We start from the raw sequence: 25,099 nt of genomic DNA on the forward strand, positions 1-25,099 counted from the left end.
TGCAGACGTCATTGCCATTATCAACAGAAATAGAGCTACAACTGGGGTGGTGCGGTTTACACACTCGCACGCGCGCGCACACACTGCAGGCTCTTGCAGATGATTGTGTAAATGAATGATTGAAGGGGAATTTCTGCTTCACCCTGTTAAATATTGATAAAGGCGTAGAGTCTATAACTGCAGGTATTTCCTGTTGGCTGCCTGACTCCTTGTGTGCAGAGGTGAATCTTTGGACTGAGAATGTCTCAATGAAGCGCGTGTCTGCACTTTCATTGAGCCATTTCAGCCGTAGTGTCAGATTTGTCCACACGGGGGCGGTACTGCTCTGATTAACGCATGATAGCTAAACACTCATGAAGCGCCGCAACATATTCTTGTGTCACACAAAGACAGGTCGTCTATAGCAGCAAAGTTTTATTTTATTCAAACTCTGAACAAAAACATTGCACATTTGCCTTTTCATGCCTTTCATTTCAGCCTGCTGTGAATACATCCAGCCTCCAAACAGGGAGTGAAAAAGAATAACCAACAAGAAGCACGTTACAATGCAACCAAAGGTTTTTTTTGTTGGGGTGGGGGCCTCATTATAAAAATAGAACAGCGATATTCATAATTCACGCAACATGATGCAATAGAAGTTAAAACCATGCATTGACCAGGTCATGATGTTCAAAATACGAGGTATTTCTTGGCTCACATTGGCTACATCCTTAGCAAAGTGGCTGAGTTCATACTGCATCAAACATGCAATAATATATATATATTTCCCCTCAACGTCAGCTCTTCACCTAAGACACAGAGCACACATCCATGCCACACAATGTGCACAGTCACATTTTAAACTCCAATAAACGAAGCTACAACACAACTCATGAGGCATATCCATCCCAAATAACACCAACGGGATCAAAATGATAGCGTGTGACTTCACCTGCACTTGACTACACAATTCAGTATCTCAGTTTTTAGATGTTATATCAGAAACATATCGGTGTCTGTTCAGATTGGGCTGGTTTATAAAAGAAACTTTGTTTTTTTTTAAAAAAAAAAAGGCTGGTGCGGACCCATTGATATACCTTTGTGCTGAGTTTAGGTGAGGATCTTCCCATCAACGTGTTTGGATGCAGTTCTGCTTTAGGCTTCAGCTGTTGATGTTGAGTGGAGGTTTCTGCAGACATTAATCTGGCAAACCTGCATCAAGGCACATTTGTGTGTTTGCGTCGGACGTAACGTCAATGCTTTGTGGCTTAAGTCGGGCCGAGACATGTCTGCAGTCATGTATCTGTGATTTATAAATGATGGCAAATATATATCACGTGGATCCATATTGTCTAAAAATCTAGATAAGGAGGCCATGCATTTTTTCTCAAAACAATGATCTCAAAACAAGGCACAGGAAGGGAGGGAGGTGAGCACTCAATTTGCATCGCAAGCATCATCCTGCTGCTCCTGTACTGCTTTAACCCACAGGAACTCTAAAGCCACACTAACAATCCAGAGTGTTTATGATCAAAACAGCACTTCAGACTCAAGTGGGAGCGTATGTACAGATTTACAAAAACTATCTCTGTTGTCCCAAACCGAAGAAAAAAGAAAAAGAAAGCCAGACAGCGCGAACAAAATCACAGCAAATACATTCCTCTTCTCTCTTCTCCATGCCTTGTGCTGAAAAATCTGTGCAAGATCCAGAATAGTTAGTGTTAGCTTGGTGGTTGACATGTTGACACAGTGCTTTGAGTTTGCCACCTGATGGCGTCGGCTGATCTGTAAGTGTTGACGAGCATGCCGAGCAGCGTTCTGTCAGCCTGCGGTGAGAGGAGGCTGAAACGCGCGGGAAAACTTGTCTGATGTCGCCGCGCTCAAGCCAGAAAACCCAGCTGTAGCGGCAGAACAGCCCGGGAACCTCTGCATGCACTGCCATGGCAGGCCTCATCTAAGAGGGGGGGGGGCAAAAAGAGCAGCACGGAGCTTCTTCAGAAGCTAACTAACGTGTGTAGGTGGCGTGTTGTTGCTGCAGCAGGGCGCGCCGCCTGTTTCTGAGCCCTCGGCAGCACCGCAGGGGCTCGCTGGCACAGACGCGCCGTGGTCGTGTTGTCTCTTCTTATCAAGCTCCTCCCATTTGACCCTGTTGGCGTTAATCATGTCAACCATCGGCTGAAGTTTGGGATTCAACTTGACCAGCGTCTGGGGAGAGAATACATGCATCACTGTGTTATTATGTTCTGAGTAGTGCTTCGAGCTAAACGGTGACCTGTTGGAATACTCACGGTGCAAACAAGCTAATGATACACGTGCACGTCCCCTAACTTTGGGGAGCGTGACTCATCCTTACAAAAGTTCAGCTTTACAGTTGCACCAACACCAGATGTCCTCTTAAATTCAAGATTCATTTGGCAATTTATGTTCTTTTACGCAACCGTTTTTGGCCTTTTAAGAAGCCAGTGGCCAGTATTATTGTAGTAACAGGGTTAATGCAATTGTTTTGTAATAATAGATATTTATTTTTATTTAGCCTTGTCTGACCATGGGTGCACCACCCCAGACAGCGGGCTCCTTCAGCAGCATTGGGGCTTGAGGTTTACTATCTAGATTATTGTCTCTTTACCCACTAATGCCACGATGGGATGGGCCACGGCTAGCTGGGTTAGCATGCTAAACTGGTGCTGATGCCTATCATTCTTTTCAGACATTTGATGGCTTCTGAGGCAACACACATACATTGTTCAGAAATGATTATAATTAAAATATAATCCTGATTATAACATTAGGCATCAAGCATTCGTAATGAAACTGTTTTATAGGATCTTGATCTTTGTTTATTTAAAAGGAGACAATACAAGATAAAGTGCGTGTTTCTCTAAATCTGCTTGTTTGGACTTACTGGAACAGAGTGGTGGGCAGTGCCCACAAAATCAGCCCATTTTCACGAACGCAACTTCAACCGGAAACACAGAAATAGGAAAGAACACGCAGCAGCCTGATGGTGGAAGGCTGGTATTGAAAGATTACACAACGTGTGTGTCAGGCAGTCATCGTTGTCGCGTGTGTGAGTACTTGTCAGCCAACATTCTATGAAACCATCTTTTCCCTCCGTCTTCTAGACTCCCCGAGAAGTCTGCAACTAGTCCCATTAACCCCATTTACAGTGGAAATGAAGGCGAAGCTCCAGAAAACAACACAAATGTTGACTTATTCACACATTTACAAGGGTCTAGCGTTGGAAAAAGAGTGAAACGGAGAGCTAAATACGCCTACACTGGGGGGAAATCAACACGGTTGTTAGAGGAAAGCAAAGTCATCAGGCACCAATTAACCCAACTTCAAATGCAGACAAACAATTTGAGCTGCATTCATATTCAGAGGCGGCGTTCACTAATATTATATGAATAATTGAAAGAGTTGTGTGGGTGGTCGGCCACAACGCCGCTCTGTAATGTGGCCGAGTTCAGCCATCGAGGCCATTTTCTTTCTTATAAAAAGCAATCCGCTTGCTTTTTGTGCATTTGGGGCCTTTTTAAAAGCCGCTACACAACAACAGCAACAATAATAACAATAATAATAATACTAATGATAATGTGCAGAATGTGTGTTTCTGAATATGAACCCATAACTGAGACATGTTGCATCTTTGTATATTCATGTGTACAGTCTCACATGTCCACAGCAGGACACCTGATCATAGGAGGGGGGGGGGGGGGGTGGCTGTCGTTTGACGGATGGCGAGATGGAAGGTTATATAATGGGGATTAATATTCCACAGAGCAGGGGAGCCTCCGCCTGGAACAGAGGATCAGTGAGATCAAGAACGAGATCTCTTCCGCCCACGGACAAAAACCCTGAAAGCCTCTGAACTTTCTCCCCCTCTCGCTGTCTCTCCGTCTCCCCCCCCACGCAAATTTAATTGGCAGCAGCACAATAGTGAGCCGCGTATCTGCAGTCTGCAAACATGGGCCGTTACACGAGGCGGCGTGCAGCAGCCCCCCCGCGTACGCGCCACACACACACCAGAGCTCGTTTTATCCTCCCCACACAGGCAGCGATGGAAGAGGATGAGCTCCAACTTTTGTCATGAATGTCTGGATGCTCCAGAAGATGAGATCTCTTTATTGGGACTCATCGCGACATGATGCAGTTGCTCAGAGAGGAGCAAGGACCAGCAGCTGGTCCTTTTACAACTCTCATGAATTCGGCCTCGTTGCGCCTCAGCTCTTCAGACGGGAGCTCCTGGATCAGCGGGCTCCCACACAGGCTCTGCTGGTAGAGGGGGCAGGCCCTGACGCCCCACACACACACACACACACACACCACACACCACACACACACACACACACACACACACACACACACACACAGATTCCTATACTGGAGAGGACTCCGTATAGATTTCCATTACTTTCTATAGCGATAAGCTGCAGCTCCATCCAGTAAAATCAGTCCCTCCGAGACCCCCCCCCCCCCCCCCCACCCCACCCACACACATGCCGCCTCTGCACCCCTTCTCAAAAAGGACAGGATTTAACCTTGATTAAAAGTAGTTTTTTAAAAAAAGAAGCACTTCCTGCTGTTGGTGCTGTGAGTTTCCCGGCGGCTGCCGATGGAAGCGAAGGTCGAGTGGCTGCGTTACCTCGTACAGCGGCGCGCAAATTCCATCAATCCACTCCAGCTGGAGCCCCGGCAGCTCGTCTTTCCTGTTCCGATCAAAGATGGCCTGCGCAAGCAGAGGTTGGAACACGTTAGTGCCTGGAACCCAAAGGCGGCTGGTTGCAAAAGAAAATGTTCTGGGAACTCTTGGAACAAGTGCTTCTTTTCCCTCCAGCGGCTGCAGCCTGGAGTCCAGAGGCTCCTCGGCGGCTGCGCCTCACAGATAGTTACCGGGCGACCACTTAGAAGTTAATATTTAATTTCCAACACCCACGCGCAGAGAGGGGGGAGTCTGACACAGGCGGTGGACCTGAGGCTGCCGCATTACTTAAATCAGAGACGGGCCAATGTGGCCGGACTTGATTAGTCCACAGCCATTAATTTGCAGGCGGGGAAGCTGTTAGCTGGGTCCCACTTTGACAACTAAAGCCTTTAAAGCTCCTCAATCACTCAGAGCTGCGAGAGCAGGACGAACGTTATCTGCTTGAGGAGCACGTGAGGAAGGGAGGGAGGCACTCACGGAGGGCGTCAGCTTCAGCTCCGATCTCTCCCGGTCGCCCTGCTCAAAGAACTCGCTCGTCACCAACTCTGCCACCTGCAATTACAGAAGAAGAGAGGAGCGTGTAAAGGAATCACGCCGCCGCACCTGCGACGCCATCCCGCTTCTCACCTTGCGTGATATGTCCCAAGGTTTGGTGACGGCACCAAGATCACACGCCGTCATCATCATGGACCTGAGGAGCGGGACAGATTTACATTATTTAGGATTCCCTCCGTCAGACCTCATCTCTCTGCACTACCTGCACATGTCTCTGTGAGTCTTTACATTCCAGTTGTACTCTCCAATGCTGACGAGCTCGAAGAAGCTGTTTCTGTTCCTGAGCGTGAAGACACAAACGTGTAAGTGACACACAATCCACAGGGGGGCAGTGTTGCCCCAAAGAAGCCTCGGAGTGTTTGAGCCTTGAATTGGTGATCACGCTGCCGAGAACGCCAGCCTCTGAGGAGATTCAGCAGCTTAATAAACAGTGCGGAGTCAAACCGAGCGTACTCGAAGTAGAGGGTGAGGTCCGTGGCCAGGATGGACTGTTTCAGCAGCTGCATGAGGTCGCTGTACTCTGTGGACGACAGGTTGCAGAAGATGTTATGACCCTGTGGAGACACATACCCGGAAAAAGAGAATCACTAAATATCCAGCACAGCTGCACACAGAGCACTGGAAATAAAGGACCCCGTATGAATTATTTATTGTTTAGGATGCCATTTATATAACAAAGGGGCCGACATTACTTTTCAGTAACAGGAGTTGATTATCCACGACAGGAGAGGACAGTAAGGGACGGTTGAGCAACAATAACTGCATTTAATCAGATTTTTAAGCTCTTTATCAGCATGGATGCAGATATTTCACATCTCTCAAAGCACTGGAGGCCTAAATGATGACACGTTGTCTCACAACTGAGTTCACTTTGTCTCTGTGTCTACAGGCGAATGCCACCAACATTTAATTTCACTTTTGAAAGCTTTCTGACCCTCAATCATAATGTTTGATCCCCTAATTAGCAGCTGGATCTGTAATCTACTTCAAATTCATGCAGAATTGAGGAACTCTGCATGTCTGGACAGCTCCACATCTGTCATCAATGAGCAAAAACCGCTCATCCATCAGAATTTACAGATCACTTTCCCTTCTTGTCACGCATGGAAAAACAACGGCACACACACGACTGAACCGTAATGGATCCAGACAACAAACAAAAGCGCACAACAAAGCTGGATTGATCTGTGCAGGCAAAGGAAACCAGCAGCTGCTAATAAGTGAGCAACAGCTCCCACTTTATGGGGCTCTTTATCATTAAAACAGGCCTCTTCCCGTCATTCATTATACATTCACCCGGCACTTAGGCAGCCTCCTCCAGAGGATGCTCTGAGCCGATGGAGAGGCCCGACTGCGGAGGGAATGCAAAACACAGAGGTGACAACAGAGGAGGGCTGGCGTAATTAGAAAACGCCGAGGTCAGCAAAAACAGACGCAGTTTCTCTTTTCATGCGCCGCGAGAATCTACGTCAAAGGGCTGTCACGGAACGGCTTGGATTCCCTTCCCGGGCTCATGTGTCGCCATGAAATATTGAAGTACGTGGCAGCAGAAACACAAAGCACGTCGCTCATTCTGTCACAACTGGAGCGGATGAAGAAGGCAGGCGAGGCAGCGAGAGCGGCGGGAAGGGGAGTAGAGACACGAAAAGGCAACGCTGGGGCGTTTAAAAGTTTGAAATGGATGGTTGATGCAAGCTGGCGGATTGTATCATGAACCTGCTGCTATAGCAGCGGCGGCGGCGGCACAAATCGTTACGTTATTCCAAACATTCGTCATCTTACGTCTTTAATTACGTTTTCATGCCGACCCGATCACCTGGTAAAATGTCTCTCTCAGCCATTTAACAATAAATCCATCGCCTCGGTAATTACATTGATTTGAGGGCAGCACAGGCCTGTTTACGCAGTCACAGACAGCAGCAACTCACACGTTCGTCAGCACACTGGCAAAGCCTCGCGCTGCCTTCTGACTGACAGCACTGGCAACTAAAAAGAGGAGCAGTTTAAAAGCCCTCCGCTGCGAGCATAAACAGGAATATATTTCACAAATGCCCTCTGAATTCTGGCTGGCTTTAAGGTCAGGAGCTGTGGGGAATCTGGTGCAGGATGAATGGATTTCTTCCCTTCAGTTGTTTTCTTTGACCTGGCTGGAGCCCAACACGGAAGCACTGAGGGGATTCCAAGGGTTGCGTGGTTGCACATTAAATCAGATCGAATCTAAAACATTTGATCCAGTAGGAATAGAGAACAACATCAACACAAAACCCCATTTGCATACTGTCAGAACGCAGTGGTGACGATATTGGAACATCATTCACCTCACTCTGTAGGATCATAACAGCGTGGTTGAAGTGATGGTGCTCCAGAGTAGCAGAAGTCCCATAAAGCAGAGAAAGTGCTGAGCCCGTCCTGACACATACAGACACAAGAGACACAGATCGACATTGTCAGCGCACACTGAGACACACAAGCTACCGCCGAGTCTGTCGTAATTCCCTCATTTGGCAATCGACTCCCTGAAATCCGGCTCAGAAGCCCAAAGCTGAAGCCAAGCAGTTCCATCCGCAGATAATAGAGCATGCACGAATACGGATACATTTGGATTGGAAAGAATGTGGCTAAACTTGCGGTTTACATGATTATTCTAGTGGAACCGTAAACAGGTACTTGTTAGCTCATTTCTTACACCTGCCAATGATGCAAAACATTCAACAGCTGCAGGAGAAGTAGCAGAAGAGCTGCTCCGGAGTCAGCAGTGTTTACAGACTCTTCGTTAAGCAGACCCGTATATGAGCCTCCTACCATTTGCCATTTGACACTCGCTGCGGAGCCGCAGACTGCTGCAGGTGCTGAAACACAAGCGTGCGTGTGTGCGTGGGCGGCGGCGCGCGTATGCCCGTGTCTGTCAGAGATTACCGGATAAATCACAAGCACTTACTTTGCCTGGAAAGCATTGTTAGTGCCCCTGTGGTCCAAGTCGTGGCACACACATCCCACAATTAGCGCGAGGATCTCCACATCTGTCAGCGTCTCCTGGAAGCCCGCCGTCTGAGTCCGGCAAGATGAGAAACGCAAAAAAAATGAATGAGCGTTTGTCACATGCGAAGCCTCTTGGCTGAGAGGAACGAGCTCTGGAGGCCGCGCGCTGAGCAAGACGTGGTGGTGGCGCAGCCCTCATTAAAACACACGGCAGCAGAATCGATGTGCCCAAAACACATTATAGTACACACACTGCTATTTAATTTCCATCTGCCAGTGATCAACTCAGATGGGACAACATCCATTAAAACTGTGCCTGATTAAATGAACAACACAGCCATGTTTGTGTGTGTGAGCGAGAGTGTGTGTCTTGCCAAAGGCATGCTAGGACAGCATGAAGTAATGCTCCTGGGTTCTCTGCTCAAATAAAGATCTCTGTCTGGCTGTTTGCGGTGAGCTGGAGCAGGAGCGTCGCCTGCAGCTTTAATGATAACGTGATTCCACTCTGCTTCCTTCACGCTAACGATCGGCGCCTGATTTATCAGCCGGCTGCTCGTCACGTTCCTTCATATTCACAAAGGCGACCCTGGTGACCTGACACTCATCAGAGACGATAGATCCAGATAATTTATCTGTAATAGAGGCGACGCAAAGCACCGCTAATCTGAGAATCTCCCTTTATAGCCAATAAAAGAGCCTCCCCGAGTGAGTCGCGGGGAACCGACGGAGGATCCGTACCGTTAGCATCGCGAACATGCACTGGCAGACATTGAAGGCATGTCTCCAGTTGTGGTAAAGGACCATTCTGTAGTTTTTTCTGACGGTCAGCAGCCACCTGCACAGCGTCTGGGGGAGGGAGAGAGAAGTCAGGGTCAGCAGCACGGACTCATCCAACGCAGCAACGGCGATGGGGACGGGCAGCTCTAACCTCGTAGTCGATCTTAAATTTCTGGACCATGCCCAGCTCGATGAACATCCTCAGAGCGGCCGTGATCATGGCGTCAACGTCCAGAGAGAAATCGTCGAAGGAGAGCTTATCGATGCCCAGTTCACAGACGAGGGGAATGTTGGCAGCCTGTTGTTGGGAGAGACATTAAGGTGAGGGGTCGAGGAGGCCAGAGGGACGTGCACCGCGCTCAGACGATCCACAGAAACATGGAGATGTGCTAATTAACACTCTGAATAGTTATTTGAATAGGTTGAAGACTAATGAGGCAGCCTGAAAACAGGCCGTTTCCTTTCATGAGTATTGACAAACATGACAGCGCAGCAGATTATCAGCTGTTTCTGTCCCAATTATTTCAGCGACCTGGGTCTTTGTCACCGTTTCATCAAACGCGGCGTGATGGCAGCGTTCACCTGTCAGGCCGGCCGTGTGGGGGGGTTTGAATGGGAGAGTTCTCCTCTCTCCCCATTCACAGGTCAGAAAATGTCAGCTGGCTTCGTTCGCCGCAGCCATTTGCACTCTGGTGGAAGCTGGCGTTCCCTGCCTGCCTCGCTATGTGGAGCAGTTATGAAAGAAGGTGAGGGAGAAGCAGGCTGGGCGCCCGGATCTGTGCGAGCGTGCGCGCGTGCGTGCGTGTGTGTGGGTGGGGCGGGCTGAAAGATCACACAGCGCACTGGAAAGAGGGGTTCATACATCGCAGCCACAGGGGAAAATCCTGCACATGAAAGTGCAAAAAAATAGGTCATATCTATATTTCAAAACTGTCAATGCAAATGATAAACCTACATATTTTATCCTGCCGTCTTTGTAAACACTGCAGCGTGAACAACTGCCTATTGATCGGAAAAATCGGTCCTAGATATTTAGCTCGACAGTCATCGGTGATCATTTAGTTCGTTGACGTCTTGCTAACGTGCAGACGTGATTTTACCTTCTCAGTTCAAGTCTGCATCACTGAGGTGTAACCATTGTTAAATAGGGGCGGGGGGTGACATGATCAAACTGAGCCTTTTATCATTTTATTTTCTTCTTTGCATCTTCATTGAAGCCATTATAAGCTGCAGATCTTAAGGAATGTGCATGCAGAGAAACAACAAAACATTATTATAGTCATTATCTGAACCAGCAGAGGAAATCTGACAATCACAAACTGACATCTCCATCGCGTGCGTGCAAATGTGGGGAAAAATCAGACCGTTTACGCTTCAACTTTAGCAGAAGGGGCTGCTTATGGGCGGGAAGAGCTGACCTATTTAACCAGTGAGGTGTGAAGACCTGTTGAAGCTCCGAAAACTTGGCTGGGCGGCAAAATCTACGATCGATGTTGTGCTTCTTGCTCAAATATACCAGAGGTACAGCTGTTTTTATGCTTCATGCACAAAATTCTCGAGTTCATCCGTGTTGCCTGCAGCACAAATCCTAAATGTCACACTTGGCGCTGCAGATCTGGAGACGACAGGTAGACCCATTTATCCCACCTTATGAAGAATATTACAGCCTTATCCTTTAAGAAACCGCTGCAGAGCAGAGCCGAAAGAACAGGTTGTGCCTCCACTGAGTTACCATTTTAATATTCTTGTTGACTTCATAGAAAGGTTGAATCCCTGTGAGGAAGAAATGCGTTTCCAGAGATGAATGTAATGGCTAAAAAAACACACAACGTTACCTTGAATTTATCAACTTCGGTCTTGGAGCAAGTGGCGTGGTACGACAAAACCTGCAAAACAGCAACGCAGCTTTTCAGGTGGCTGAAACAGAGCCGTGGTGAGAGGAAGCGTCGGCCGCGGCGTGCAGGCAGAGCAGAACCGCTCGGCAGATTTTCTAGATGAAAACATCGCCGCTGCCGACGAGCGCCGCCATGTCAGCGCAGATGCCATCATTATTATTAGATCAGGTATACTCCTGTTTATTTAGTGCAGAAACGGCGTCTGCATACTCATTCATTTAAATCCTCCCGTTGGCTTTTTCTTCTACTCTGAAACGGTGCTAAGTGCAATAACACACCCGAACCCCCCCCCCCACTGTAATCCAGGCATATACAGTACAGGCTGAGCAGTACTGAATGGCTACAAATGCTGCAGAGAAGAGGAGGTATGCTTTATACCCCCCCTCATTAATTTTCAATAAAACCATTGTGCGGATGTTCTCTACAAAGAGAGATCAGCGTTTTCTAGTGCACACATTCTTGTGGAAATATGAGTCTAAAGCAGAAGCCAAACACAAATACCCCTGAGACAGTATACCCGTGGTTTTATGGGGGCTGCAGCAGCCATTTTCACTGATTTCTGGGCATTCTGGAACTGAGTTTATGCCTTAAAATGCAGCTAAAGGAATAGAAAAATAGAGTCTACCATGAAGAAATTCTCTGAAGGTGGGCAGGAAGCTAAAACAATGAGCGCAGAGGTATGAAAAACAGTAAAAAACAAGGAGCAGAGCAGAATCGACTCGTGCTAACACCCTGGAGCAGTATCACAGCCTGCACAGCAGCGTTGCGTAAATGCAGGCAGATAAAACGTGACCGATGGGGATTCGTGCTCTTACATCTAAAGCCACAGACTGTTTGGCCCAGGACTTCTTCACCTGGTCGTACATGATGGTGTTGTTGATGCCCAGCCCACAGAAGATGACGAACGCCTGAGGAGAGAGCAGCGGGCGCGTGCAGTTAGCGGTTTTCCACGCCATCGCGGGGTTGGAGCAAAGGCAAAAAGAATACCTCAAAGAGGCGCTGGTCTGCGTCATCAAACGGTTTCCCATCCAGTCTGTTCAGCACTTGGGCAACACCTGTTAATAAAGTCAGAACACAATAAAAACAGGATATTGTTTGGCAGCAGAGAGGCTGATACGCATTCAGCCTCGACTCCAATTAAAAGAGGATTAAACCCACACTTTTGTGTAGAGCATTATGAGTGAAAACTCAGCAGAGACACTTTAACTCCTCACTGAAAACAACAACAACAACATCAGCGCTCAGCCCCAGACTTTACAGCCCCAGACTAAAAATGTTGTTGCTACCTTTCATTAAACGGACACTTTGACACAGCATCCAGATATTGTGTGTAATGTGGCAGCCAAATCCTTCTTTATTGTGCGCTGCTTCCTGTTTGGAAGGCATCAGCCAGCGTGCACTAATTATAAACAAGAGACTTGAACTGTCAGAGCGAGGCTGCGCTAAAAAGTAATTAATCAGCACGTTAATGCTTTTATTTATCTTTGGGAGGTTAAACAAATGCCGTGAAAGCAACATTTTAATTTCAGACTGTGATGAGGCCCCGCTGGATTAGTCATGGGATGGCAATGCTCAGCGCGCAACGGTTGAACTAAAGCACGATGATGATGGATTTGATCGTTTTGGGATCAAAAACATATATGGTGTATATGAACGGCTCCATTAAAAGGTTTCCTTTGGATCAATCATGTGATGTAACCCCACCATTTCCAGATTCAGCATTAAACAAGAGCTCACTTCAGCAGAGCTTCCCGCCACATTAACAGATTACACCGCCGTCCTCCGTCCACGAGCAAAGATCTGGCCAGATTTGTTTAAATCACCGGCCCGCAGGCGTCTAATCCGCTGACCTCACACTCTGAACAGACAACAGGCAATGAATGGAAGCTAAAGCCGGTCTATTTGGAAAAATAATGGCGGCTTAATTATAAAAGCGACATCTAAGGAACATGCTCAATGCCGCGTTGGTGATTGTCCGGACTTTTTCCTCGGCATTAAACATGATTGTTGGAGACACAACAGCAGCACCTTTGCAGTCAATAGTCGACTGAAAACCGCCGATGACACAAGGACGTCTTTGCAAATTTCCTCTCCTGCTGCTTTGTTTGCACAATGGCTTTTCTTTCCACTGTGGAAGAACCTCAGGTACCACCCACACACGCCACGATTCTTTCTCCCCTCACTCTTTCTCTTCTCCCTCCTCCCTCACCCCTCCCGTGCAAATGCACTTACGCCCACGCCGAACAAAACGTGAGGGAGTGCGTGCGGACATCACGCCGACCAACCAGAGATCTTAAGGCAGACACGTCGATGACTTTGCTCTGAATTCAAGTTCTTTTCCCACGTCTGATCTCAGAGCGGCGTGGGGGGAGGGGGGGGGGCGCCATCGTTGCTGCTCCTTGCAATATCCAGAACGGAGCCAAAGGAGAGATCAATGATTTATCAGAGTGTCGGTGCGGCGCCGGAGGCCCTCGGGCTGATTCACAAACACAAAGCACACGGTCAGGAGGAGAGAGCTCCGCCTCCTTATGGGGAGCCACGCTGCAGCGTGGATCTAATCACACACGCGCGCCGCCTCCAGCCAAGCTCGCCGTCATTTCCTTCTATGAAGAATAAATGTTGAATGTGAGAACATTGCGAGGGCATGTCAGCCGTGCACCATGAATCAAAGATGAGCTGACGGTGGAAACAGCTCCGCTCGTTGCCAGGCTGATTTCACTGCTTCCTGATGATGACGTAAAGCCCTCAGTAGCCGAACGTAACCAAGTGCAACACTTTCTCTGGTACTTTAAATATCCAGCGCGCGGCTCCTGACACATTTATTTTATGCTTTTACGAGCTACATTTATCTCCTTCGCTGTTTCGAGTTTCAACACTAATATTTTATTAATACTTTGGGGAAAGAAACACAATATTCCAAAGTTAATGATGATGATTTAAATGGAAAAAATGGAAGAAAACAAATAATCACTTAAAGAAGTGAAAGAAATGATATGCTTGGACAGTAACATGGTGTTTTTGTTCACGCTCATTAAAGCCCAGCTGTCGGACTCCCGACGCCCCGCAAGTAGCTTGTACAGATGCTAACATCTGCACTGAAGTTACTCGACAGTCAAATGAATTTAAGATAAGAGACGATGTCGCACACAAACTTACCGATGATCTGGTGGTTGCTGTTCCATATGGGAACACAGAGCACAGATCGGATGTGGAAGTCTGAGAACTGGTCCGCCTGTAAAGAGCAGCAAACAGCGAGCATTAGCAGCTAGCTGCCTCAAAACATCAGTGTGCATGGTGTGTGTGTGTGTGTGTGTGTGTGTTAAAATGTGTTTGTCTTTCATCTTTAATGACATTCGGCACCAGAACTGAAGCCCATTTGAAGCAGTTCTTCTTCCAGCAGGATTAAAAGGTTTACCTCGGCGTCAAACCGAGGATCCTGATACGCATCGCTGATGTTCACGGGGAGCCCTGTGGACGCCACCAGCTCTGCAATGCTGTTGTTAATGAGCCAGTCAGAGTAAGACGACTTCTCCATACTGTCCTTGAAACTGTCAAAACACAATCAAAAGGAGGTGATTCAACATAAATGCGGACTTTAACAGGCCTCAGAAAAGCCTTTTATTGTACTGAGCTACGTGTTTATTTCTCTCTGCGGATTCCTCGACTTGCACTGACTTGAATTTAATGAACTTCCTGTTCAGCAGATATCATTAAACACCTAATGCAGCTTATGGAGTAATGAAAACGTTAATTGCCTCCATTACGCCCCCGCACTGCCACAGAGGCACCTGCAACCCCGCACACATGCCATCTCTGAGCAACCGGACCGCGGGTCCGGTCCGCCACAGACACTACGCGCAAAACCCAACGAGCAGCCTTGGCGATGGCCTCCACGGTGAACATCCCACACAGTATTACGCTTCACTTTCACCTCACACTCTTTCTCTGGGCTGGAGGAAAAAGAACAAAAGACAATGGAGGCTTTGCTGGTTCAGACGAGGCTCTGTGGTGGAGGCGCCGCAGCCACTCAAAGGCAGATTCATGACTGCTGAGTTCAAGAGTTGCCGGTCTGAGAACGGGGAGCTGAAGGAAAAGTACATACCTGCTTTCGGCGTCTGCGCTGCACTTTGGGGACAGCAGCTCAAAAGATTTGGTGAACTTCACCACCTGAAAGCAAAAGAAGACGTCGTCAAGGCTCTGGGAGTGATTCATGGGAAAGGCAGGAGGGAGAAAGACGGCGGAGGTGCACCAGCACGGCAACATCTGAGCACCGGATCAGCCGAAAGCAGAGAGGACTCTAAAGCCGAAATCATGTCTGCTTTCAATGCTTTATTGTTATTACTCAGTAAGACTGGTGGGAGTGGGCACCAGTTTCCTCTAATGAAATGAAAATGTAATTAAACCAGTGCAGCTGTTAGTATTTCTTTGTTTACTGTGCAACTGCCGGGTTGTATATTATGTTAATAATGGCCAATAGAGAACTTACAGAAGACAGAAATCTGTCAAAAATAGTCAAGCAGAAGTTTCAGTCATGATGCAGGAAATCTAAACAACTATTCTAAACAGTCTTTGTCACTGCAACACAAGCAAAATACTCATTCAGTAGTAAAAGTACTCGTGAATGGCAAAGGATTATAGTGTTAATATTCTCAACACCGTGTTCCGCTGCTGGCTCCCAAATCTGTCAGCCTTTTAGATACGAGGGCAAAAAAGGAGAAAAAGAAACAAATGTTTTAGTTCAAATGTAATTTAACATGCCAGCGCTGCTTTAATGTGTTCAAGATTTAGCGTACTTTATAAATCTGCTTGGTCTAAAGCTTTTTTAGATTAGCTGAGATCGCTAGGTACAAACGTTTCTGCATTCTGTTAGAAAACCTCCGCGTTCGCAGCGTGCTTTTTAAAAAAAATAACTGATGGTGCAGACTGACAAACGCAGGTCAGAGAATAAAATGTACCGGTGACTCAATGTCCTCCAGCAGCTGAACGGAGCAGCGCTCACACTTGAGCAATGTTTGTGCCCGGTGCATGATCTTCCTGACAATCTTCTCCAGGTCAGTCTGCTCCTCAAACAGGTCATTGACCACCTCCAAGAGCGCCTGAACACCAGCGGGAGAGAAGGTCACAGCCGGTTACTGAGAACCCCCCCAAACCCTCCACACAAACTCTCCAAACTTAATCATCTCAGTAATTATTACCCATCGGTTTTCTGCGAGGATGGCGTGACGGGATTGTTTTCAGCAATAAAAGTTAATTGAGTCTTTATCTAAAGGCGTTCCTCCCCGGTCTGATATGCAAGTGCATAAGAATCAGATGGCGTAAGGTGAGCTCTCCTCATTTCCCTCCGCTCAGCGAGCTGTGGCCTCGTTATGTTCTCTTCTATCACGGCTCAATGTGTGACACGAATAAGTGCTTTTCTTAACAGTCCCTCTGAGACTTGGACCATGAACGGCGCCGTGCCAGCCTATCGCCGTGATGCTGTTCCGGAGGAGGTGTCCACGCATCCCTGCTCCGTCACTCCTAGCAGCAGTAAGTGCTGCCAATCGATACCTAGCCAGGCATCAGCACAAGGAGCAGTGGGTGTGTGAGTGTGTGTGTGTGTGTGTGTGTGTGTGTGTGTGTGTGGTGCAGGACAACCCCTACCCGGCTCCTGTCGTACTCTTTCCTCGAGGCAGCGAAGAGTTGGGCGTTGGAGATGGCGATTCCACAGAAGGGCAGGTACATCTGCAGCACCTGTGGAAGCACAGCCAGCATGTGTGAATACAGCCATGGACGCAGACATGGTCTTCGAATCAAGACCTGTAAGCGGCTTGGCTCCTGAATATGCGGATTACACCTGCCAACTCGAGAACGTCCAACGGGCGGAGCAACCAGCCAACGTTGGTGTTGCAGAAAACTTGCTAGTAATTAAAGCAGGATTAAAATAGCGGCGCTGTCTCACGTGAGGACAGGACGGCATCCGGATGAAAGCGGTTTGGTTGTAAACAGCAGGTTTGGCGTTGTTAAAAACCTCTGCGGGACTCCGCTATGCGGACGAAAATTTCAGGAAGGGTGTTGTAAAAAACATAATAAAAAAAAGCAGAGATGAACGAGAGCTATTTTCACTCATGGAAAACCCGACTTTTGAAGTGGAACAAATGGGAAATGGCTTCTCATTGGCAGCAACGCTACTCACGGGGACAAATAAATCAATTTAACTGACGTTTTACCATTTCACTGAGCAGTTTGACTTTACTGCGCCCCAGGCTGATGATATAAAGTTCTTTTTTCCTGCATATTTTCATCATATAAATAATGTAAACTTTGGTTAATGTGCATTCTGAGATCGAAGCCTTGGTAGTGAGGAATCGAAGTGCCTTTCTTTTCCTCTCCACACTGCTGTTGATTCGTAATGAACATCGATACGCGGCCGTGCAGAGAGGCGGCTGCTGGACGCACGCCGGCGCATTTGCACATGTTGGATTCCGTATGACTGAAAAACCGCGGCGCAGCCTTATCTGGCCCACCCTCAGCCCCCATTATGTCAGATCAATAGAAGTTATTTCCTGTGATTCGCCGCTCAGCCTCTTTGCTGGGTTATCTACAGTACCTTCAGCATCTGGCTGCTGAGTAAACAGAGCAACAGCACAACAAATCCACTAATGTTTACCAGCCTTCAGCGTGACCCGAGGGGGGAGAGACACACGACAATGCATGAATGGTAAGCTACTCAGCTGCAGCCGCTGATACAGGGATGTCTCCTTCACCTTTGAGATGAGAAATGATGCCAGCGACTCATTAGCCACTGCTCAACGTGAGGAGAACCCAGCAGCAACTGGGAATGTCAAACATACCAGTAAAGTCCAGGTGTGGATCAATGAATGTTTGCCGGTTTCTTCTGCTTGCCAGGCGGCAGAAAAATTAAATAGCGTCTGAGTTGCACGTGGGTGTGATTCATGAACTCAAAGGAAAGCTTGAGCAATTTAATTACAGGTTCTTGGTAACTATGGATGTGGAGAGGGAGGGCACCATTGACTGAAAAGGTTGTGAAATTGTGCTCCAACGGTGGTGGGTTCCCTTTAGATGTGTGATAGCAAGAGCGATTCAGCAGCTACCGCTCACCCATCACGCCTCGGATGGTGCTGGCTCCAGAAAACAAGGCGTGTACGCGTGTGCACGCGTGTTCCAGACGAGCTGCACATCGCTCGGTAAAAACAAGCGGTTCCAATCACGTCATATTCAAGCACCTGAGCGCGCACATTATGCTGTTGCAGCTGTCTTTTAGAATCCTCTAATAATGACCTTCCAAAGAGACGGCGGCCATCAATGGACCCAGCAGGAGCCGATTCATTAGCGAGCAGGACTTCAGGGATCTGACTATGGATCCGCTGCAGAAACGGGCAAACGCAAGAAAAGCGCCGCTCTCTCTAATTACATTCTGTCAGGCGGGTCATTATACAAGGTTACATTACAAACAAGACGTTTTGCTTAGAGAACTGCGGAGCGACCAATAAAGAGCGGAATAAACCGGCCTGGCCTTTCCAAACAGTCGGTCCCTTTAACCTCCACCACTTGTTTTTCTACAAGTGGAATATCATATGAGGCGAGCTGAAATTCCATCCAGCACACGTTTGTTTGCCCCCCCCCCTCCTACCACGCATCGTGTGAATAACAAGTTTATTTAAAAAACTGTCTCCTCTTCTGCGAGTAAAGTAAAATCAGCCAGCATTCTCGGGAATCAGAGCGCAGTTTAGAGAACGTTTGAGCGGTGGAATGAGGTGTGATGTTGTTCACTGAGGGAGGAGGAGAGAGGGGAGCAGGTCCTCGCTCCGACACCTGTGGGCTCAGTCACATCTCCTTTGTAATAGAAATGAGCAGACTATCCACTCAGCTTTAAAGGGGAATACGTGTTGGCCAGCGGAGCAGAAATGTCAGGCCATCCCCTCCATCTTTGCTTCTCCTCCAGCAGACGTTGGTTCTCCACAACCCAACCCCAACCCCCCCCCCCCCCCCCCACCGTGGAAGCTGCCTGCATATGACAATCGGCTGTAATTATCACAGTCACACATCCAGCAGCGGAGCCGCCTCGAGGTGGTTCATCCACGGATGCTCACCGTCATTCGTCTGTGTGGTGTTAATGTTGAGATTGGAGCCCAGAAGCCCTCCTGGTGCCTTCTACTGGGTTTGGGAGTGTTTAGAGGGATGTACTGTACAAATCAGATCTCTCAGATCCAACTAACATCTGGCTACGAGCGGTAATATCCTTTTCTCTCAGGCTTACATGGCTAAATTGTGTAAAAGTGGCTATAACAGTGTTGCTTCAAGCCGATCAGAGTCAGGCAACGGTGAAGGGAGAATGCTATTTGATAATTGCGTGTGATTATAATGGAAGATTTAGAGATAAGGTGATAAAGTCATCTCACACACTGAATTCAGTAGCTGCTGTCTACGACTGCACTGTATAATGAGACAATACAATTATACATGGACCGAACCATTATCCAAGCTCCCCAAAGGGCTCCAATCTGCAGCTTATCAACACAAGATAATTAAAGCGGCGTTGGATTTAAAAGCAGGCGCGTAATGTGCTTCAATATTTTATAAGCTTCCGTGTATGCACGCCGGCATTTGTTTCAATAAAGGAACAATAAAATCCATTATAATATCTGATATTGCGGTATCATTTCATGCTCTGAGCGGTGAGATACCTTTTCATATATCAAGGCCTCCCATGGAAGGAGTGCTGCAGCGGAGCCATGCAGCCAGCTCGCCGCGTTGTCTGACGCTGGAATTGCATTTCATCACTAATATAGCTGTAGCTGCATTAGCGTGACGCTGATGCAACGTGAAGGCTCGTCAGAACATGGGAAAAGGGGCAAAACATTTTTGTAATCTCAGTAATCTCAGTTGTTAAGAACAATGGCTGGAGTCTAAGACTCATTCCTATTTCTTTGTAAGAACAGAACCCATCTCCCGCTGCACAACGCGCTCTTATGCCTCGTTTAATATTTCTCCTCCCCGGGGGGTTCATGGCTGCAGCGAGAGAGAGAGACAGAGTAAAACTTGTCATCACCTTCCTTTTACATCTCATTAAATGTGCCCACAGACTGGACACATTTTGCATCTCGCTGCCGGGGGTGGACTGAAACCCTGTAATACAACCATCACTCATTCATAATAATCCCTGATTGTATTCATTCATAAAAAATCTTTGTGCTTGTGGAAGTAGCAATCACCACTGAGCTGACACATAAGGACTTAAATCATGTCATCACATCAGGACGTCTGACCAGATTCTCTTTTTTTTCCTGCAGATAAATTTATTCCTACTGGAGCGATGCCAGCTTTAGCCAGCGTTCAATATTTGGCCTCCTGCAGCCGTTCAAACCCCCGGAATGGTGAAACAGACTGACAGCCTGCTTGTCCTGTTTGCAATTCTGAGCAGATTCAGTGGAGTTGCAAAACTTTCAGAGAAGGCGAAAACACATCGAAGTAACGACACAAGTCAGACCGGTTTTCTTAAAATTATTGAGCAGTTTTGGCTCAGACACATAGAAAGAACAAACGCTCCCTGCTGTTTGTTGGGCAGTTAGGACAAACTTCAAATACACAACGCTTCTGCATCAAAGCAAGGATGCAAATCAACTGGTGCGGATGATCTTAGTTCAGCTGATTATGACAGTCACCAGAATACTGATTCATTCCCAAATTCAAGTAAAGTAGTCAACAGAACTGCAACTAAATCTGTTGACATATTAGCCAACAACATGTCATTCTCGGGAAGATCCCCGCTTATTATTTCTGTCAAGCGGAGAGAACGTGAAACCGAGGCCACGTTCGAACACCAACGTCAGCGTCAGAAATGGAAAAAGTTTTTCCTTTGTGTTTTCAAAAGTGCTCTATGTTCACAGGGAGACGGTGTGAAAACGATGCACGTTCACACAGATTATGATAACAACCCGACACCCTGTAGTGAGCCTGCCAGGCCAGTAGGTGGCGATGTTGACCAGAGCCTTAGCCATTGTCTCAGGCCTTGGCAGATAGAAAAGTTGCATCTCCGCTGGTAAGAATATTGATGCAGCAAATCCACATTTTGTTGGCGAAGCGATAACAAACGCAGCACAGTTAGCGTGCGCGTGTTGCTGGGTAGTCGCCCATAGCTGTCACCGGGTGCACGCTACCTTTATCCAAGAGAGTTATGTGCATGTTCAGCGTGTGAAAACGGTGCTCTCTATTTACACGGAGACAGAAATGTGGAGGTTTTCATAGCTTTTCTCTCTGGAGCCCATTTTCAGATGTTTTGCACATGAAAGAATAAAACATTTTTATTGTTGTGCAAATGGTTCCTAACAACCATTTACTTTATTTAATACTGTCTTTTCTAAAAATCTGTTACAAACTCCTGACTAAAACACACTCGTTGTCATACCAGCACACAGGCGTGTTTTGACCGTGACGTCTCCCAGGCGAAAAATCCTCACAAAGACAACAACAACAACAACAACAACAACAACAACAACAACGGGGGGGAGGCCAACATGGAAGGAGCTGAGGCCTTTGCCACGTTTCTAGTTTGGACGTTTGTGTACATGGTGCTGGATGCTATGAACGAGAGAAGAAGGCGCCTCCACAAAGAACTTGAGAGGCTGTTTTGGTGATTTCTGATGATGTCACATCTGGCTCCCAATCAGCAGCAAGTAAATCTAAGCTCCGCCCGGGATGGGGGAGGGGGGTGTCGGGCCCAATCGAGGTAACTAGCCTTGAGCCTGGACTTATGTTGAGCCCCAGAAAAGTTTCTGTAAATGGCCCTTTGGGGGAGGTTCCTGCAGTGGAGTCCTGCACTAACAACCCCTTCACCCTGTAAAATTAACCCTACGGTCCTGCAGTGGAAACGAGGATATCAACACTTGAGATGGTTTAGAAGCACTTAACTTTGTCAGGCCAATGAATGAGTGCATCCTTCGCCTCAATAATGCAGGTGCATGTGTTGTGTGCGGTACATAGTCACCTTGTCCAGATAAATCGGTTAGATGAATCCACATTTATGACTGTGGGAGCTCGTGAGATCACAGAAACCCTCGGTGATCTGAGATTATTAAACCATCCAAATAGTCCTCACCAAGAGAATACTGATGTTCCTACTGAAAGCTTCTGTCACGCCCTCATGAACTCTGAGTAGCAGAGCTCAGGGGAGAGATGAGTTGAATCTGACAATGTTGAAGGACAAAACATGGATTTCTTCTGAACCGGTCGGCATGGCAAAAGTAGAAGATGAAGCTAAATGAACCACAAACCGAAGCTGTGGCGCGCGATAAAATGCCACATCATCATCAAACCAGGCAAGCGTAATCACCTTTTCGTCGTCTTCGGTGAAGAGCTCCCCACTCGAGGACTTGTTGATGGCCTGAGCGACTCCGATGATCTCTCCATCGCTGTTTTGGATGGGCATGCACAGGAGGGACTTGGTTTTGTACCCAGTCAGCTTGTCGATTTCATCGCTGAAGCGACGATCCTGCAACCGGCAGCAAGAGCACGCGCGGTTAGAGCCCAGTCAGTGTGTAGGAACCGCTCCTGCTTTCACATAGTAACACATCATCACTTCATTTTACTATAGAATGTTTCACAGCATGGCCATAAAGGTCAGAGAGGACGGCTTCACCGTATTTTATTGGATGTCAAGGTTGGATCTGAGTGAACCTGCCTGGACTGTGGCCTTCCACCCTCGCAGCTCGAATAATGACCAACACAATTACAGAATGAACGTAAACCATCTGTCTTGGTATCTCTTTTTTCCCCCTGTGACTCATACAGATGCACACAAGCACGCACGCACGCACAAGGATGAGGAAGATGCACCTGATAGGCGTCAGGAATGTTCACCGTCTCTCCGTGTTCGGCCACATACCCGATGATGCCCTTCCCCCAGGGCACCTGAACTTCATCCGAGTTCATGGAGGGCAAAACGGTGGTACCCGCGTGCACGTCAAAGAATTTGGACACGAGCGTCTTCTTGTTGCCCGTCCCCTCCACTAAAAACAGGGAGCACCGGTCTGCGTCGACCATGATGCAAACAAACACGAGGATTTTGTAGCTGAGGCTCGTTAGATCCAGGTCGTTCGAGATGTCTTTGACAAGCTCGAGGAAAAACTCCCGCTCGTTGTGCTCTTTGAGGTAATATTTGAAATCCACCGCTGTGGACGGATACTGGGGGATGTTGACTCTGGACTCCAGCAGCGCGCTCAGTATGTGCGCGGTGGTCGGGGGTAGAGAGCTGGCTTTCCTCAGCAGAGCTCTCCTCCTCATGCTGGTCAGGGGCTCCTGCGCCCTGGAATTGACGTGCTCGTCGTATGTCCTGTTCGCATTGATGGCTTTTGACCTGGCGAAAGTTTTGCGCAGCTCCTTCTGCGAGGCTCTCCGCTGCAGCCCGTCGCATTTGCTCGCCCAGCTGTCCTTGCACACGCTGCTCTTCTCCTCTTTGGGCTCGGCCTCACTTTTGCCCGCCTGGTGATTCTTCAGCCATTTCTCCACCATGCTAGAACTGCCCTTTCGGTTCAGGTAGTCCTCGAATAACTCGGGGTGCGAGTCCAGAAAACTTTCCACGTCAGAGAACACCATCTTTGGCACTGCCATACCTGTTCCTCGGGCGGTTCTCAGTGAACCAAATCAGTGAAGTGACGCGGGGAAATATCATCTATGAGGCTTCACCGAGGGTAAAAGTAAAGAATCAGCTGAGCAGCGCAACTTTGAGGACGCGCTGCTGTGCTGGAAACACCCCTGGAGCTCCGGCTACATGTCAGCTCCCGCTCAGCTGGCAGGAGGATGGAGGTTCCTTTTGCGCGCAGCAGCATTCCTCCGCGGCATCTCCAACGCGTCAAAACAAAGCCACATCAGGCAACAGACATCTCAGAGAGCCACAACTAAGCAGCATCTCCTTTGTGTGGGTATTCTTGTGTGCAAATGGAGCTGGCTGCGGTTGGCTCCGTCTTGCTGACGGTCTCTTCGTCACACGTATTGAAGCTCCGCGTTTTTGCCCCCCCCCCGCTTGCGACTGCGCTTAAACCATTTTCGCTGTTTGTGGATGGTCATGGGGACGATTGTATTCATTTACCGTCTCTTCGTGAAGTAAATTCTGAACTCTCTCAACCCTAAAAAGAGTTGACGTTTGTCCCTGTAATTCCTGCATTCTAGACATGTTTTGCAACAAAATATATATGTATATATAAAAATAACATAAAGAACCAATAGCTTGTATTATTTTTTAACACAGATGATGGGCAACATCTTTAAATAACACGACAAAGACAATTATAAGGATTTGAGAAAATCTAAATCTTTTAATAAAGATTCCTTGTGCAAGTATGACACTTAAACGGTAGAGGGTGCTATACCCCACAAATTGGATAAGACGTGAACACGATTCTTTTTCAAATAAATTTATTGGCAGATTACTGTTGAGTTAAGACTAATGACAGCGTATTAGTCAGTGACGATTCAAGTTTAAAGCTATATACATGTAGTATTTTTTTATTTGGCTACCGATTCCAACTAGGTCATCTAAAGGGGAAACACGGGTCACATGACAGTAATGGTGAGCACGTACGTATCAAGACATTTGATGGAGAAAATATGCGTCTTCTGACACGTACATAACATTTAAAAACAGCCTGTGAGTTTTGATTTAAAATCTACAAATGCGAAATGATTTGAACTATGATCTGATTTCATTTATTTATTTACTGGTTATTTTCTGTCTATATATTGTATTGTGTTGATGGTCATTTAACTTGGTTGAGCCATGCTGTCATAATTGTCCAACGAGACTTAAAGTAAATCCCTTAGACTGAGAATAACTGATGTAATTGACTTACGTTAAAGAACGAAAGTGAGGAAAACAAGCAGGAAATAAAAGAGATTGGTGCCTTTACAATATTTACTTGTAATATTTCTGACTCCTCTAAAACATGAGTATCTTTGTAATTCCACTAAAGCTTTTCCATTTCAACCTGTAAACCTCTCATAATTTCCCCTCATAAAATTACATTTTATTCTCCAACAATAAACATGACTACCTAGTTTCAATTACAGGAACAAATGCATGCGTCAGCCGCAGCATTTAAAACTCTGAATGGTTTAATCATACATTAGATTTGGTAATCTTGCACCAGCTGTAAAACTCATTGTGACTTGGCCCTGCACCAGATCTTCTACATGAGACATTAAATGTGGTACCTGT

General features: G+C 47.3%; 1 protein-coding gene across 2 annotated transcripts; it reads right to left on the reverse strand.

The window, feature by feature from the left end:
* Positions 1 to 401: 401 nt before the first annotated feature.
* Positions 402 to 24,981, reverse strand: pde11a (phosphodiesterase 11a). Of its 2 annotated transcripts, XR_008948271.1 has the most exons (21): positions 22,723 to 24,981; positions 22,220 to 22,378; positions 16,531 to 16,620; positions 15,846 to 15,986; positions 14,993 to 15,057; positions 14,306 to 14,438; positions 14,047 to 14,122; positions 11,878 to 11,945; positions 11,706 to 11,798; positions 10,831 to 10,881; positions 9,147 to 9,293; positions 8,957 to 9,064; positions 8,178 to 8,287; positions 7,558 to 7,648; positions 5,693 to 5,793; positions 5,442 to 5,519; positions 5,312 to 5,375; positions 5,162 to 5,236; positions 4,625 to 4,708; positions 1,747 to 2,184; positions 402 to 1,674 (listed from the first exon to the last, which is right to left on the reverse strand). XR_008948271.1 is itself a non-coding variant. In XM_057022452.1 (20 exons), the coding sequence occupies exons 1-20, from the start codon at positions 23,494 to 23,496 to the stop codon at positions 1,981 to 1,983; spliced, it is 2,712 nt and encodes a 903-aa protein (XP_056878432.1). In that variant the 5' UTR covers positions 23,497 to 24,981; the 3' UTR covers positions 402 to 1,980. The 2 variants fall into 2 exon arrangements, 1 of the variants encoding a protein (XP_056878432.1); XM_057022452.1 differs by having other exon boundaries at positions 402 to 2,184.
* Between the last annotated feature and the right edge of the window lie 118 nt (positions 24,982 to 25,099).

The sequence above is a fragment of the Takifugu flavidus genome, chromosome 1 (assembly GCF_003711565.1).
Source record: "Takifugu flavidus isolate HTHZ2018 chromosome 1, ASM371156v2, whole genome shotgun sequence".
Taxonomy (NCBI): Eukaryota; Metazoa; Chordata; class Actinopteri; order Tetraodontiformes; family Tetraodontidae; genus Takifugu; species Takifugu flavidus.

Bases quoted from the DNA above. Each gene is read 5' to 3' on its own strand.
- pde11a (XM_057022452.1), bottom strand. From the start codon at position 23,496: ATGGCAGTGCCAAAGATGGTGTTCTCTGACGTGGAAAGTTTTCTGGAC. The intron at 14,439-14,992 runs GTATGTACTTTT...GTGTTTTGACAG, and splicing joins AGCGCAGACGCCGAAAGCAG to TTTCAAGGACAGTATGGAGA. The intron at 11,946-14,046 runs GTAAGTTTGTGT...CTTTATTAACAG, and splicing joins CAGCAACCACCAGATCATCG to GTGTTGCCCAAGTGCTGAAC.